Source organism: Erythrolamprus reginae, chromosome 1 (assembly GCF_031021105.1).
Source record: "Erythrolamprus reginae isolate rEryReg1 chromosome 1, rEryReg1.hap1, whole genome shotgun sequence".
In the NCBI taxonomy this organism is placed as follows: Eukaryota; Metazoa; Chordata; class Lepidosauria; order Squamata; family Dipsadidae; genus Erythrolamprus; species Erythrolamprus reginae.
This window is the reverse complement of record NC_091950.1, coordinates 381,306,946-381,325,133: the sequence shown is the minus strand read 5'-3', so window position 1 is coordinate 381,325,133 and position 18,188 is coordinate 381,306,946. Positions and strand designations below refer to the sequence as shown.

The window sequence follows — 18,188 nt, the reverse complement described above, 5'->3', positions numbered from 1 at the left end:
ACATATGGACTTCAATTCCCGAAATTCCTGAGCTAGCATGATTGTTTCAGTCATAGAAGAGCCAAATTTACCTACCCTTGGGATAGTGGATATAGTGCAGAACGCCATATCCATATGGCCATATAAGCCATATAAGAGCTATGATGGCACAGTGGTTAGAATGCAGTACTGCAGGCTACTTCAATGACTGCTGATTGCTAGCAATTTGGCACTTTGAATCTCACTAGGTTTCAGTTGACTCAGACTTCCATCCTTCCAGGGTCAGTAAAATGAGGACCCAGCTTGTTGGGGACAATAGGTTGACTCTGTAAACTGCTTAGAGAGGGCTGTAAAACACGGTGAAACAGTATATAAGTCTATTGCTACTGCAAACAAGTAGAACTATTTGTTTGGCAAAAAAACCAAAGCCAGTTTTAATAGTAAAAAGTCTTTTTACTATTGACTAAAATGGTAGCTAAAAATGCCAAATCCTATCTAAACACTTGGCTGACTAAGCGACAAACCATAATAATTGCCTTAGTGGAAAAAAGTAAAAGATTCATAGGGCATTTTATGAACAACTAGTTTTTATAGTCATAACAACATACTGCGTTACAATTATTCTTTTGAACAGTTTGCCGATGTCCCTCTGTGTTTAGTGGGATTGAAATTATACCAGGTAGACTCTTATCCAGACAATTCTAGACCACTTGAGTGTCAGGTATTGTTGGTGCAGCTTCACGAAGAGGAGGATCCAGGCTCTGTGGTTCACTAAGGGAAGTTGTTTGCAATGGACTAAACGTAACTTTGCCAGTTTGAGGAAGCTTCGAACTCTCCTGGTTCATTTCTGGAGTTCTGGGGTCTGCCTTGGTTTCCAAAGTCATTGCTGGTTTTGAAAAGTGTGCATCAGAATGTGGTGGTGTCTTCTGGGCATCAAATGAATCAACATGGACTGAGTTTACATCATTTTCTACTGGGTCTCCTTTTTCTGATTTGAGATCCTCCAATAAGTCTGGCCCCTGTATAGGGGGCAGTATCCTACTATCTGGTTTTTTCTCTGTCAAAACAATTGCGCCCTGTTTCTAAAAAAGAAAAATAATATAGATATTAACTGGGGAAACTTAAGTGGGGAGGTATAGCTACAAGCAGACTTAATTTATAACTTCAGGTTTTGGAATAACATCCTTCTTGTCTCCTTTGTCCACAACCTACATTTTTCTTAGCAGAAGAATGACTTGAGCCATCACATCTTTGGATCTGCAAAATCCGGGAAGGGTAAAACAACATGTGAAAAGAAAAATGCACCTCCCAGATTGGACTTTCCTTCTCTTCAGTTCCAGGGTTCTCTAGTTCACAGCATGTGCGGCTCACTTCTTATTTTTGTTGGGTACTAAATTTCATTTTTTTTGCTATGTCCATATGGATACAATTCTAAACTGTTTGCTTTTGCACTAGGAAAAATTTATGACTGGTTCCCAAATGACTTTGACCATTACAGTCACAGGAGAACAATAGGATTATTATTATTTTTTAAAAAGGAAAGGAAAATAGAAAAAAAAACCTGAGAAAATAAATTGGATTCAGCTTCTCATAGATTATCTCAGATAAAAAAATATTTACAAATTGATTGGTTTGAATATTAATCTCCTGATTTACTTAATAGATTATTGGCGCTATTTTCTTCAGCTTGTTTGAATCTCCGTGAACTTTGCTTCAGCTGAGACTTGACCTCTTTTTCGTCTATTTCTTTTTTTATGTTAGTTTTTGAAATAGTTCCTAGCATTCAAACTCCTGATCTTTGTTTTGTATTGTACCATACCTCCATATTAATATTGTAGGTACCCAGAAGCACATGCCACAACTTAGTTTTCAGCTTTCTGTCCCACTTCAGTAAAATCATTTGGGGGGGGGGGGAGCCAGATTAGAACTATGCAGAGTTGACTGAGCCTGGCTTTTAAAGGCTGCAGTCCTGGGTGTGAGACTCAGATTTAGGCACCACTATTGTTTTTTAATGGCTATTAAAAATATGTAAGGGGCGTACATAAGCGCACCATTGTGCCTACTATCCCTGTCCTACTGTCGTTTATCATTACTTTTTATCATTACTTTTTCTAATGTTATGTTGATACAAACTACCATCCTATAATTGTTTGACAAAATATATAAATAAAAATAAATACATTTAAATAAATCAAGGACATCTTTATAATATATTCAAAGCCATTATTAGAAGTTAAAATTTAAAAGGTAATACATTTTCTTTAAAAATCACAAAAATGAATATAAAAAACAATTCTGTTGGTGTTATGCTTTAAAATTAAAGCATGTTTTTCAAGCAACTGGAAATTTTTAGATTTTAGATGTTTTGAAAGCTAAGGACATATTTCTCTTTAGCTGAAAGATAAAATGATTATAACATTTTGGAAATTGTTTTTGTTTGCCTTGAATTTTTTTTTTTTTAAAGCTTGGAATTGTGGATGACAGTCTAGCTGGGCATAGTTCTCATTGAGATATGTTTCAGGTAAATACAGCGTTATTCTACAGAGGAATCATTGAGTCTGTCATCTGCACCTCTATAACTGTCTGGTTTGGTGCTGCAACCCAACAAGACCGACACAGACTTCAGAGGATAATTAGAACTGCAGAAAAAACAATCGCTGCCAACCTGCCTTCCATTGAGGACGTGTATACTGCACGAGTCAAAAAGAGGGCGGGGAAAATATTTACTGACCTCTCACATCCTGGACACAAATTGTTTCAACTCCTACCCTCAAAACGTCGCTACAGAGTACTGCACACCAAGACAACTAGACACAAGAACAGGTTTTTTTCAAACGCCATCACTCTCCTAAACAAATAGTTCCCTCAACACTGTTAGACTTTCTACTAAATCTGCACTTCTATTCTACTAGTTTTTCTCATCATTCCTATCACCCATTTCCTCCCATGTTGACTGTATGACTGTAACTTGTTGCTTATATCCTAAGATTTTTATTAATATTGCTTCTTCATTGCTTATTGACCCCTATGGCAATCATTAAGTGTCGTACCACATGATTCTTGACAAATGTGTATTTTATTTTATGTACGCTGAGAGCATATGCACCAAGACAAATTCCTTGTGTGTCCAATCACACTTGGCCAATAAAATTCTATTCTATTCTATTCTATTCTAGTATCTTCCTATTCTATTCTATTCTAGTGTCTAGTGTGTTGCTATTTTGCCCAAGAATCTTGGTTAAGGCAATGAAATCGCAATATAGATTATAAATATCAAGCTCAGTGCTTGGTACTTCTTTCCAAAACCATAGGGCTACTGAGACATCAGGTATACTAATTACAAATGTCCGGCAACATTAACATGAATGATAACATTCCCTGGAGTTTAAACAATATATTGGAGACTTTGGAATAAACATAACCTTCTGGCTTCCTGATTAATGTGAAAAGCACAGGATGCACATTGCTTTACCTTTCCTTGATAGGGGATGCAGGGAGTTTCTCTGGCATTATAGTTACAGTTGAAAGTGAGCTGCTCTTGGAAAATTCTCGGAAGGCGATTCGGCAGTTGAGGAGATGCAAGTGGAACTGTGATTAAAACAAAAACGACAAAAGAAAGAAAACCCTCACGCATATATATATTTAAATTAAATACATAATATACTTTTAGATAAATGTGCAATAACGTATATGAGATGCATCAATCATACACAACAGAATAAAGTTAAGTACAGATAGCCCTCAACTTACAAGCATTTATTTAGTGGCTGTTGAAAGTTACAACAGCGCTGAGAAAAATGGCTTACAGTATGACTTGCTGTTACAGTGGCTTACTCTATGGCTTACAGTTGATAAACCTATGACAGTTACAGCATCCTGTGGTCATGTGCTCAAAATTCAGGAGCTTGCAACTGGCATGTTGCATGTTCCTACATAGCTTCTGCTCTGGCAATCTCACACTACTTACCAGAGCTTACAAAACTTTTGCCAGACCCATCCTCGACTACAGCTCATCCGTTTGGAACCCATATCGCATCTCAGACATCAACACCCTTGAAAATGTCCAAAGATACTTCACCAGAAGAGCCCTTCACTCCTCCACTCGAAACAGAATACCCTACAAGACTAGACTTTCAATCCTGGGCGCTAGAAAGCCTAGAACTAAGATGCCTTAAATATGATCTAAGTATTGCCCACAAGATCATATGCTGCAACGTCCTGCCTGTCGGCGACTACTTCAGCTTCAACCACAACAACACAAGAGCACACAACAGATTTAAACTTAATATTAACCGCTCCAAACTTAACTGTAAAAAATATGACTTCAGTAACCGAGTTGTCGAAGCGTGGAACTCATTACTGGACTCCATAGTGTCATCCCCAAACCTCCAACAATTTACCCTTAGATTATCTATGATTGACCTATCCAGATTCCTAAGAGGTCAGTAAGGGGTGAGTACAAGTGCACTAGAGTGCCTTCCGTCCCCTGTCCTATTGCTCTCCTATATCTCCTATAGCTTTCTTCTATTCCTATATCTCTTCTTCTATTCTTTCATTGATATGTTCTATTACTATATCTTCTTTTCTATTCTTTCTTAGATAAATTTTACTATGAGTATCTCCTCTATAACCTTCATCACATATTTTACTATGTGTATATATGTATATGTATATATATACCCACTAAAACCCTCATTGTGTATTGGACAAAATAAATAAATAAATAAATAAACAAACAAACAAATAAACAAATAAATAAATGTAGTTGTGATGGTTGCAATGAAACATGGTTGCGTGAATTTTTGCAACTTTCTGACAAGCAAAGTCAATGGGGAAACCCAATTCACTTAACAGCCATGTTACTAACTTAACTACAATGATTCTTTTAATAACGATGGCAAGATAGTTCATAAAATGGGGCAGGATTCACTTAACAACAATGGGCGCTTACAGCCTCGGAGGAACTCCTGGCCCTTGCACAGTAAATAAAAACTTCTTGCCAGTGTGAGGAGTGAATTGCTTTGCACTCATGAGTTTTTCTTTATTGTAAAATGGCCAGGAGTTGCTCCAAGGCTCCGAGGCTGTAGGTGCCAATTGTTGTTAAGTGAATCCTGCGTGAGGGAAACGCTGCCCAATTTCTCCCTCCCGAAGCAACCTCAGAAGTGTTCAAGCTCATCTGGAGAGGCGTTTATTTTAAGAAACCCCTGAAAAAGCCACAAGATCCAGAGCTACCAGTCTCAGGTAAGATGCGTGTCTTGCAGTGGGGTGCAATTTGAGGGGTGGCAGGTGGGGCAGGGCATGGGATGGGCGTGCCACGAGATGTGAATTGGTCCAAATATTTCAGGGATCCTCTCCAATATTGCACCAAAGCCACAATAGGAGGAACCTGGGATGGGGTGGGGACAACATGCGTGATTGCAGGGCACAAGCATGTGAATGCAGTCCAGGCTCTATGGTTTTCCATGGCTCCCACCACACCTGGGGGCGGTTTTGGGGATTGCAGCTAGTTCCTCCTCCCCCATTTGTCCCGAGCCAGGATCCGGTGAGCTTTCCTCTCTCACCCCTGCCCTGCTTGCACAGTCCAGCACCTTGCCTGCATTTTTTTTCCAATCTCCCACCCTTATCCTTCCCAGTGTCTCCCCTACCAACTCGCCCGCCGGATTTATAAACATAGGCATGTCCTCTGGGCCGCAAAGTTGAATGCTTCAATTTCTTCTAGGAAACTTATGGCTTTTTCATACCTTAAATCCTCCAGTGGTTTATTTTTGGGAGTTTTTTCCCCTCTCGTAGAAACATAGAAACATAGAAGACTGATGGCAGAAAAAGACCTCATGGTCCATCTAGTCTGCCCTTATACTATTTCCTGTATTTTATCTTACAATGGATATATGCTTATCCCAGGCATGTTTAAATTCAGTTACTGTGGATTTACCAACCACGTCTGCTGGAAGTTTGTTCCAAGGATCTACTACTCTTTCAGTGAAATAATATTTTTTCACGTTACTTTTGATCTTTCCCCCAACTAACTTCAGATTGTGTCCCCTTGTTCTTGTGTTCACTTTCCTATTAAAAACACTTCCCTCCTGAACCTTATTTAACCCTTTAACATATTTAAATGTTTTGATCACGTCCCCCCCTTTCCTTCTGTCCTCCAGACTATACAGATTGAGTTCTTCCCCCTCCTTCCCTCTGTCAAAGTCCTAAAAATTTTCACCGTTGTTTTGGTTGGCGTGGCTAGGTGGAGGGTCATGTGACTGAGTGTGTGTGAGTGAGGTCAAGTTGGTTACTCACTCAGTCACATGTCTCCCACCTAGCCACACCCACAGAACCCACAGAACCAGTAGTAAAAAAAATTAGAATACACCCCTGAGTACGGGTAGAGTATGTACATACAAGTTGCATATAGTGAAACTCTTTTATTAGCAGTTTAGAAGGCTTGGGTACATTTTTATTTTTGCCTGAAATTTAATTATTATGTTGTGCTTGGAGGGAAAAACTGGTGATTTGAAATACATGTGTAATGCAGCTAAATAAATCCCATTGTATGACTTTTGGGAAAGTGATGCTATTTTCTATTTATGGTGAAATTGCAAAAGTCTTAGATTATGCACTTAAAGCTAGGTTTATGGGAAGGAGCTGTATAATAAACTTACAAAGCTGTTTTACAATGAGGCAGTTCATTACACATTCATTTTACTATCTTTTATATGCCCCCTCTGTTACTGCTTTATTACAGTTTTTGGCAGAATAATTTTTTCACTAGATTTTACAGTATTTGTAGTTTTCTGTCAGCTATTGTTTAGCTTTGTTTTAGCATTATATTTTATTAAGTTAAATGGATGCCATATTTGATTACTAACCAAGGAGGTAATAAAAAAACTGGACATCTCATAAATGTAGTGTTTTGTTTATCACTGTACTCCCACATCTGATTGGCCCTAATTTCCAAAATTGGTTCTAAAGTCTTTTGCTAACTCTGCCACTACAGGTCTTTTGTAACTGGGAATTCAGAATATACTTGAGACCATTCCTGGCAAAGAACATGCATCTAATAAGAAGCTATGTCTCTATTTCAGAATGTCTCCATCAATAGCAAAGAACTGGTAGAGGTAACCCTGGGTGACAGGCAGCAAAATCTGCTTAGGCAAAATATGTGGTTATATTTACATACAATACTGTATGTTTATGCTTAAGTCATATTATTTGTCTTCCAGTTATTCCATTGGTTCTACCCAGAAATCCAACAATATCTAGGATGCATTGCATCCTAATCAACCTACCCTGTCCCCGTTGTTGGGTATAACCACTCTACTACATGCTTGCACTGTCTTGTAAACACATCCCTATGATCAGGTCGCAATTAACTTACCAGTGTGTCACCTTTTGATGACCAAAAGGGGCAGGTACTCTGCAGACTATATAAACCTCTGCAGAGTAGATGCTCCCCCCTCTTCTGATCCTTTTTTCGCCTTGATGACCCTTCCTTGTCCACCTCCTGTGTGCTCCATTGTCCTCGGCTGAGGACACATGTGTGAGATGAAATCTAAAGCCATCCTCACACATGGGACCATCCAGAAGTTATTAATATGGACTGTAATATAAGCTTATCTGCCTGCAATCTGTAATTGCATGAATCATCAGAATTGTAAGTAAAGATTGTATTTTTTCATCTTTATGAAGGAGTGATCATTCATTGCTTACAAATGGGATTCTGAACCACGTGTTATTTCTTGCCATGCTAACTCCGCTGCAAATTAAGCCAGTTGAACTCTGCTAGTACAAATACTATTAATAATAATCAAAATACCCAACACCCGTCCCCCCTAGACTGATGTAATAAGGTTTGATGCAATTATCTAGCTAATTCTTGATGACTACATAATAATAATAACCATAACCATAACAATAATTTATTAGATTTGTATGCCGCCCCTCTCCGAAGACTACATGAGCTTACACAAAAGATAACAAACAATGGGGCCATCTTATTAAAGAGAAATCAACTAAAGACATAGAGAAGATGCAGAGGGAAATATTTTATTTTAGCAATAAAATAAGTGAGTGAAACAATAGACAGACAGGCTCTTTTAATATGTAAGTTTTGCTCTACATATATTTTTAAAGCGGGAAATGCCACTAGCATTCTGAAATGGATTCTCTAATGTAAAGTTAAACCGTTAACTTTTTTTTCTTTTTAAGCATAATTTACTGATGATTTGTGATAAATGTACAGGCAAAAGACTATCCACTCATGAGAATATTCAGTTAAGTAAAGTATGTGCTCTCATTTAGTAAATTTAATTGATGTCACAGAAAGATTGGGGAATTCTCATTAAGGACAAAACAAATTTCTGTTAAACGAGAATGCATTCTTGCTAATTACATGAACATAAAAGGTCTTGATGCATCAGTGGAAGATCTAACTCCAGCCTAATTTTCATTGTAAGAATTGCCACAATCATCAGGCACTGAATGATTCATCCAACAGTGGCAAGAATCCATCATGCTTAGAATTTAAATATACAGGGTACATTCCAAAAATAATGCAATTATTTTTTTAAAAGTAATTTATTGAACAGATTTTCACGAACAGTTAAAATTGGGTGCAAACATATCAATGGACAGATATAGGTTAACTTGGTTATGCTCTGTACATTGTTTTTCTATTTTACTCAATGCATGTTCGTACATTCAGAAATAATGCCTCTTGAGACTCAATTGGCGTATGTTTCAATGATATCGCTACGAGTACCATACAGACTAATTTATTTGGACAACATGGTTCAAAATAAGCCTTATAATATATAACAAAGGAAACAGATGTTTTGCTTGTGAAAAGGTGACAGTGGCTAAATGGGAACAAAGGGAGATTATACAGTACAACATTTTGGACAATGTGCAATTGATATTTATATGATGGAAATTTAGTTTTATATGCAGTATTACTCTAGGATGCAGCAGATGTGTTCAGCAGATATGTTCAGAAAAAAAGAAACTTCCAACAAGCAGTACTAAATATTGGCTGGCCATTTTTGGTTCCCCTGCACCCACATGTCCATCACATGGTCCAATCAATGCACCATCCCAACTGGAGAGGCCTCCCAGCAACACCCTTCCAGGTACAGGATAGAGTGACCTTGACTCAGAAAGGAATGTTATTATGACTATGTATCTCCCCAGCTCTCTACAAATCCCCCCCCCCCAGTTCCCACAGCACTAAATGTGGCAGCCCTGAAGATCCAATGCCCAAGATGGCTTCTACGCCTGACAATTGTAAAATTAGAGCAGTCTTTTTTGAAAACACTCCCCCTATCACTGTAGACTTACCTATTCCATATGAAGGCTGTAACTTAGAGGGATGTTTAGCAGGCCGAGACAAAATACAGTTTGGCTTCTGGAAATCATTCCGGTGAGTGCTCTGCTTGTCATAAGGTGGCTTGGGACGTTGTACAGTGGGCTCAAATGTTGGCCACCAATGAGCCTTCACAAACAATAAAAAGAAATGAGTTCATCAATATCACAGTTAGAGAGAAACAAGAATTGAGATCCTCAGGGAGAAGCTATTATGTCAATTATCTAAGCCAGGTTTGGGGACAATACTAAAGATTAACTTACAGGCTTAAGTGTTCTCCCCTTCCAGCTCCCATCACAGAAACAGATAAGACATATTTATTTATTTATTTTATTTTATTTATTGGATTTGTATGCCGCCCCTCTCCGGAGACTCAGGGCGGCTAACAACAGTAATAAAACAATGTACAATAATAATCCAATAAATACTAAAAATGATTTAAAAACCCCATTAATATAAAAAACCAAACATACATACAGACATACCACACATGAAATTGTAAAGGCCCAGGGCCAAAGAGCATCTCAATTCCCCCATGCCTGGCGGCATAGGTGGGTTTTAAGGAGCTTACGAAAGGCAAGGAGGGTGGGGGCAATTCTAATCTCTGGGGGGAGTTGGTTCTAGAGGGCCGGGGCCGCCACAGAGAAGGCTCTTCCCCTGGGTCCCGCCAAGCGATATCCTTTTATTTTTATTTTTCATTTTTAAACTAATTTAGAATTATTAGAAATTGGGAGACTGTGAAGGCGTGGAAAGTTGTTGAGTAACTTTGAGTCAGTTAGTCTCTCACTGTCTCATCCCAACACACCTCACTGGATTGTTGTTGTGAAGAAATAGGATAAAGGAGCATTGTGTACACTACTTTGAACTGAGAAATTTAAAATGGAATACAAAGCTTAAAAAAACTTTAAAAATATTAGAATCAGCACGGTCTACTTTCACAAATGCTAATTTAACTAGCCACCGTTAGGCTTGATTTGAATGCAATGGCAAATTGTGCCTTGTTTTAAATATTGAATGTTTTCAAATGTGTTCCTACAGCTATGTTGAAGCATTGAAGGGTATGTCTGCTGGAGTTCAGATTTTGCCTGGTATCATTTGTATGAGTTGGGCTTCAATTACATTTTATAATAGTTAAACAGTGAGCACCTGTTTTGTTTTTGTATCCTCTGTTTCCATATATAATACTGGCTCATTTATAAACTTGGTGTGCATTCTAAGTAGTTTTGCATGTTGTGGTTGAGGATTGTTGCGCCATTCCAATAAGTATCTTTCTTCTTTCTTTGGTGGACATTCAATCTTGTTTAGAATACTATTTCTTTCTGGGACTTGAAGGTTAAATATTCTGAATGTATCTGGGCTAAAAATAAGAAAATGTGGAAGAAAAAGAAAAGGAAGAAAAGAAGGATGAGAAAGAAAAGTTAAGATTGGGGAATGCTTATTCTCAAATAATAAAGGCAATACATAATCCATCTGATGTACAAATTTAGGAATGCAGGAAAGTAGATATTGAAGCATTAATTAAAATAACCTTCTCCACAGTTATCACTGTTAGTAGTAATTAAAAACATCTAGGGCAGGGATATCAAACTCGTGGTGTCGCATTGTTGTCATGTGACTTATCATGTCTTTTTTCCCCCTTCACTAAACCAGGGGTGGACGTAGCCAACACATGACACATCTGGCTTGTGGCCTGTGAATTTGACACCCCTGATTTAGAGCAGGAGTCAGTAACCTTTCAGACTTCAGGGACTACTAAATTCATAATTTTAAATCCTGTAGACCACTAATAGGAATTTTTAAAAAGATAAATAGTATTTAGTGCAATATAAAAAAATGCAAATAATTTTCTGCAGACCACTAAAATTTTCTCACGGACCACCGGTGGTCTGTGGACCACCCGTGGTCCATGGACTACCAGTGGGTGCCTGCTGATCTGCAGGATACTCAATAGAAAAGACTGTTACCCGAGTCCTTTAAGAAGGCATACTGTGGATTTAATCTGGAAGTTCTGCATATTGTAGAAATGAATTGATACTAAAAAATGAAAGCCTTGTTTTTCTTGTTCAGTTTCTAATACTGTAATATACCACGATCCCATGAAATGTGAAGTCACACGGTCATGGCAGATTTGGTAAATAAAAATTTCCCAAAATGATAATTTCTATTTATTTCTTTTTCTACTTCTTAAAAGTGAAATAAAGAAAAGGACTTTTTTTAAAAAACTGGAAACTTTCATCCATTCTACTTCTCACACTTAAATTACAGCCGTGTTGAAACGAATAATAATATTTGGCCAGGGAAATTCAAATTTAAAAAATGAAATGGGGCAAAATTTAAAAATAAGCCACTCCCACAACATATTTATTTATTTATTTATTTGTTTGTTTGTTTGTTTGTTTGTTTGTTTTTTGTTTGTTTATTTATTTATTTATTTATTTATTTGATTTTTATGCCGCCCTTCTCCTTAGACTCAGGGCGCCTTACAACATGTTAGCAATAGCACTTTTTAACAGAGCCAGCATATTGCCCCCACAATCCGGGTTCTCATTTTACCCACCTTGGAAGGATGGAAGGCTGAGTCAACCTTGAGCCGGTGATGAGATTTGAACCGCTGACCTTCAGATCTACAGTCAGCTTCAGTGGCCTGCAGTACAGTACTCTACCTGCTGCACCACCCCGGCTCTGTATTTTAATCCAATTTGCCTAATTATTATGACTCAAATCATTAATTTGATACAATCACAAACATCATGTTTTTAGGCATGTTTCCATAATTACCATGTCATGTTATATTACTATAGTTGAGTATGAAAAACAAATAGTTGCTTTTCTCTTTAATAAAAAAAATATTGATTAAATTTCCTGACTGAGAAATTTTCTGAGTTAGAACAATTAATCAGTGCAACAACTTGCATGCAAAAAACTCATCTAGTACCAAATATGGTTAAGCCCCAGAACCAGAGGGGCTCAAAATACAAAGTGTTAGTACTATGTATAAGATAGTTGGGTTTGCAATATATAAACAAGCTAACAATTAATGTTTATATGTATTGAAGTACTATAGCTTTAAGAGGTAGTGTTGCAGGTTGCCATAAGAGGGAGCTAAAAAGCATGATTCTCTCTGCTCTCGCTGCTCTTTCTGCTGATTCACTGTGACTGATGTAATAAGCTCTGTGTAGTCAATGATAGTTTGATGGATTTGTAAGCTGTAATGTATGTCTGATATGTAAGACAAAGACAGGTTTGTAATATTATTATTATAATGAGAGTTATTGACTGATTTGAATGTGAATGACCGGGCTATTTAACTGGACTGTGCTATTTCTAAACTAAACACTATTTTATACACTTTAATATATCTTTTTTTTTGTATGACTGAATAGTTACTCATATCTCCTAGACATCTGCTTCTTCTGTGCATGTCCTTGAGAACTTAAGGGTTCTGCACACTTCTTAACACAAAGTCACTCAGTCTTACTAGGATTTGGTTGAAGCCTTTTGTTCTCCACTGAGACCCTCACAGTCTTCAGACATTGGATAGGACATCCATAGCATTGCTTGATTGGCCAGGGGTAGAGATGTACAATTGGGTATCATCAGCATTTTAATGATACTTCACCCCATGGTGATGCATGAGCTCATGCAGTGGTCTCATATAGATATTAAATAGAAGAGGGAAGACCACCCACCCATGTGGCACCCCACATATTATGGACTGAGAGCTAGATCTCTCCTCCCCAACCATCACCAACTGGAACCAACTCTGTATAAAGGAAATGAACCAGCACAATAGTGAACCACCATACTTCTGAGTCAGTCCAGAAGAATAATATGATTAATAATATGAAAAGCTGAAAGGTCAAGCAAGGCAAGGATAAATGCATAGTCCTCACTTTGCTCCTGCCAGAGATCATCCAAAAGCACAACCAGTACCATTTTCACCCCCTCCAACTCCCCACAGGTCTGAACCTTGACAGTGTTGTGGTTAGCTCTGGCCCAGCTCCTGCCCCAAGGACTGTGGATGTGGGGGAGACATCCACATGCTGCAGGCCTGTTTTGCCCCCGGTGGAATCTGATGATGAAGGCTCCTCTGACCAAGAAGACATGAGTGACAGGGAGGAGGAGAGTGTGGCAGACAGCTCAGAAGGAGATCAATTATCTAGCTCCTCCTTGGATTCAGAACAAGAGTTAATGATACAGCAATGCATGCGGAGAGTGATGCATAGGCAACAACAACTGAGAGATTATTATCAACGAAAATGAGGCCACCTGTGATTGGGTGGGGCTGTGGTAATTAGTGAGGCTGCTATAAATAGCAGCCTGTGGGTTTGGCCATTGTGGAGGATTATCTGATCGTTATGTTTCATGACTGCTTTCCTGACTTTGACTTTTTGTGTGCTGATTTTTCCCTGCTTTGAACCTAAACCAGAGCAAAGTGTGTTTCACTTTGTGAAAGAAGGACTTTGAATTGCCTCACAGCTGCAAGCTAAGTATCACAGTGACTGATAAGGGACTTGTATAAATTACCAGTTTGTTTGGAGACGAGTGCTCTTTGCTATAACAAAAGAGGGCTTAGTTTAAGTGAATTTTCATCATAAAGAACATTGTTTTGAATTTTCAAACGTGTGTGTGTCTGAAATTTGTACCTGTGAATTTTTGGGAGGATTCTACCAGAGAGCCCGACAGAACAGACTGAAAAGGATCCAGATAATCCACTTAATTAGTTATTTCATGCAGTATAAATCTCCTGTAATTATTCTAGATCACATTTTGGCAACATCCCAGGATTCTGAAGTCTACGCATCTTAAAATTGCCAAGTTGGGAAACTGTTCTAGATATAGTCAATAACATTCCCCTGATGCCCTTGGTACAATCAGAAATACTAGCAATGCTAGAGGCAAGATCTGATGTTAGCAATTTCAAGAGACTTATAGCTGAGTCTCTTAGCTATTCACAACTCTAGTAGAGAACTGCCAGGATTGTCCCCTTTTGAGCAACAAGAAACCAGAAATATCCCTGTTTCGTTCATTAGAAGTGGCGGTTCAGGAAAACCTTCTTATAAAATGCATGAGCCTGTCTGTCTCCACTCAACACTCCTCCCACCCCCCTCCATGTTTCCTATTCCTGATCTTTCACTCTCTCTGGACCTCCTGCCCTTCCTTTCCCACCAATTACAGCCTTATTAATGACTTCCTGGGAACATTCCAGACATAACCATCTCCCTACTATTCTTAGACTCATGATCTTATCAACAGCCTCTGACACAGTAGGGCAACTCAGCGTCTCCGTCACCTTGGCATATATAGAATCTCTTCCTCTAATTGCTTTTATCGCTTCCCAGCCAATCCCCCTTCAATACCCTCCCCAACTTTCTTAAGATAAGGTCTGGTATCCATCTTCATGTCTGATTTATCTGAAAGCTGATGGCCCCTCCCGCCTTGCCATGGCTCTTAGTGAGTCCCATTTCCTGGAAGTTTCCATATGTGGTAGACTAGAAATCTGACCATTCATTCATTCATTCATTCATTCATTCATTCATTTATTGGATTTGTATGCCGCCCCTCTCTGCAGACTCGGGCGGCTAACAACAGCAATACAACAGCATATAACAATAATCCAATACTAAAAACAGTTAAAAACCCATTATTATAAAAACCAATTATACATACAGACATACCATGCATAACATTGTAAAGGCCTAGGGGGAAAGTGTATCTCAATTCCCCCATGCCTGGCAGCAGAGCTGGGTTTTAAGCAGCTTACGAAAGGCAAGGAGGGTGGGGGCAATTCTAATCTCTGGGGGGAGTTGGTTCCATAGGGCCGGGGCCGCCACAGAGAAGGCTCTTCCCCTGCCAAGCGACATTGTTTGGTTGACGGAACCTGGAGAAGACCCACTCTGTGGGACCTAACAGGTCGCTGGGATTCGTGCAGCAGAAGGCGGTCCCTGAGGTAATCTGGTCCTGTGCCATGAAGGGCTTTAGAGGTCATAACCAACACTTTGAATTGTGACCGGAAACTGATCGGCAACCAATGCAGACTGCGGAGTGTTGGTGTAACATGGGCATATTTGGGGAAGCCCATGATTGCTCTCGCAGCTGCATTCTGCACAATCTGAAGTTTCCGAACACTTTTCAAAGGTAGCCCCATGTAGAGAGCGTTACAGTAGCCGAGCCTCAAGGTGATGAGGGCATGAGTGACTGTGAGCAGTGACTCCCGGTCCAAATAGGGTTGCAACTGGTGCACCAGGCGAACCTGGGCGAACGCCCTCCTCGCCACAGCTGAAAGTTGTTTCTCTAATGTGAGCTGTGGATCGAGGAGGATGCCCAAGTTGCGAACCATCTCTGAGGGGGTCAATGATTCTCCCCCCAGGGTAATGGACTTGTCCTTGGGAGGTAAGACCCATAGCCACTCCGTCTTGTCTGAGTTGAGTCTGAGTTTGTTGACACCCATCCAGGCCCCAACAGCCTCCAGGCACCGGCACATCACTTCCACTGCTTTGTTGATTTGACCATTACTCCAGCACAACCATGCTGGATTGGGGGCGTGGGGTAGGTCTCGTAGTCCAGCACCTGCAAAGCACCATGTTACAAAGTCTACTTTTGATGATGTATTTTCCGTAAGATAGGGAGTATAAGACATCACAGGGCAATTTGGGGCATTTTCAAGGGAAGAAGCTGGAATGATTTTGTAATGATTTTCCCCCCTGACTGTGCCGGCAAAAACCACTTCGCCTGTCCAATATCTGCCTCACTTGGTTTCCCTTTTACCACCCAAATATGTTGAGCTGTGTTTGGTTTGACTGATAAAAAATATAGAGCCGGGGTGGTGCAGCAGGTAGAGTGCTGTACTGCAGGCCACTGAAGCTGACTGTAGATCTGTAGGTCAGCGGTTCAAATCTCATCACTGGCTCAAGGTTGACTCAGCCTTCCATCCTTCCAAGGTGGGTAAAATGAGGACCTGGATTGTAGGGGCAATATACTGGCTCTGTTAAAAAGTGCTATTGCTAACACGTTGTAGGCCGCCCTGAGTCTAAGTAGAAGGGCGGTATAAAAATTGAATGAATGAATGAATGAATGAATGAAGGAAGGAAGGAAGGAAGGAAGGAAGGAAGGAATAAAGAAATAAAGAAATAAAGAAATTAAATTGTATTCAGCTGCTTCTTTCTAAAGCTTAGAGAAGGCAAACCAGGATAAGCCGCCCCGAGTCCTTCAGAAGTAGAATTAAATATATATATTTAAGTCCGCTATGAATAAATTAACTGCCTTGAAATGGCCCTGGGTTTGGCCTCGAGGCAAAAAAGGAACTGTAACGCTCCTTCAATATACCACAGACACATCACACAACCCACAACTCATTCATTGGTGGGCACTTCTGGAAGACCTGAATCAGAACACTTACTACTGATGCAGAGGTCCTTTTTTCCGCCGACTACATCTGGTCTCTATCATCTGATTCATGACAGTGGCCCAACAAGGTGAGGGGAGAGAGAGAGAACTGGGAGAAAGGGATGCAATATACAGTTTCCTGCAGAATGGCAGGGCCTGTAGTTTCCAACTGTAGCCCCAAGCTTTAATGTTGACTGGTTGCTTAGTAACCAAGGCCCAATGGGAGGCAGAGAAAGAATGTAAAGGGCGGAGTCTAAACAACAGACCACCTACCTTGGCCAAGTTTGAATAATGCCACGTGTTTGAAGGAGAAAAGGGATATCCAATTGCTTTGAATGTCAGCTCCCTTTAAACTTCATGAGACGAATTTCTAAACAACTCAAGACCTGCAGTGTAACAGACAGAACAGTGGCATATATTGTTAGTAGTGGGAGTAAAACAATATTCACCACGATTTTCCTTCAACACAGCAATCATGTGTGCGTGTGTGTGTGTATGTCACATGTTTTTGCTGAATTTAATATCCAACAGAAAAAACATGTATACAGTACACACACACACACACACACATATACTGCTCAAAAAATAAAGGGAACACTTATCAACACAATATAACTCCAAGTAAATCAAACTTCTATGAAATCAAACAGTCCACTTAGGAAGCAACACTGCTTGACAATCAATTTCACATGTTGGCAGCACATTCAACTTTGTACAGAACAAAGTATTCAATGAGAATATTTCATTCGGATCTAGGATGTGTTCTTTGAGTGTTCCCTTTATTTTTTTGAGCAGTGTGTGTGTGCGCGTGTAAAACATATTTTGCTGATAATGAAAATGAAGGGAAACTACTATAGATCTATTTTGGGCTTATTTGCCTTCATCAGGTAGCCACACCCTTACTGGGATTTGAATCTGGAACCTCTGCCTTGTAAGGCAGAGGCTCCAGGTTTAGAAGCCTTCAGCAGCCTTAATCTGCCTGCATGCCTCTCAAGCCTGTTCTGCATTCTTTACATTAAAAAAATAAACTTTTGAATTTTTTTTTTAAAAAACTGACATGCTTTGAGGCAAAATGCCCTGACCCCCACCTTTTTATTTTCCAGAATTTTTCTTGTCCCCCAATGGGTCCAATAAAAATACAATAATGGGTAGCTGCACCTTGGCGGATGATGTCACACAGCGTAATTCTGTGCTTTGCCCTTTATTCTCCATACTGCAAATGGTGGACTTAGTTCTCAATACTATTTGGGCATCTGCCCAACATACTCTCAATATCTTAAATTGTCCACTAGTGCAGGAGACTGGGAACTTCCCAGAGCAGGTCATGGCTTAGAAAGCATCTTGTCTGTTCACCAGAGGAGAATGCGGAGTATAAACCAACCAATCAATTTGATACAATATGGTTTCTGTACCAACTAGCAATGGTTCACAGTGTTTTGGGTGGGATTTTGGGTGGTTCACAGTGAGATCG

The 18,188-nt window shown here is 39.5% G+C and overlaps 1 protein-coding gene across 1 annotated transcript; it reads right to left on the bottom strand.

Annotated features, from left to right (window-relative positions):
* Positions 1 to 548: 548 nt before the first annotated feature.
* CIMIP6 (ciliary microtubule inner protein 6) lies at positions 549 to 16,855 on the bottom strand. The gene is made up of 5 exons (XM_070734738.1): positions 16,731 to 16,855; positions 10,478 to 10,688; positions 9,307 to 9,460; positions 3,452 to 3,567; positions 549 to 1,061 (listed from the first exon to the last, which is right to left on the bottom strand). Exons 1-5 carry the CDS (start codon positions 16,787 to 16,789, stop codon positions 681 to 683), a joined length of 921 nt encoding a protein of 306 aa, XP_070590839.1. The 5' UTR covers positions 16,790 to 16,855; the 3' UTR covers positions 549 to 680.
* Between the last annotated feature and the right edge of the window lie 1,333 nt (positions 16,856 to 18,188).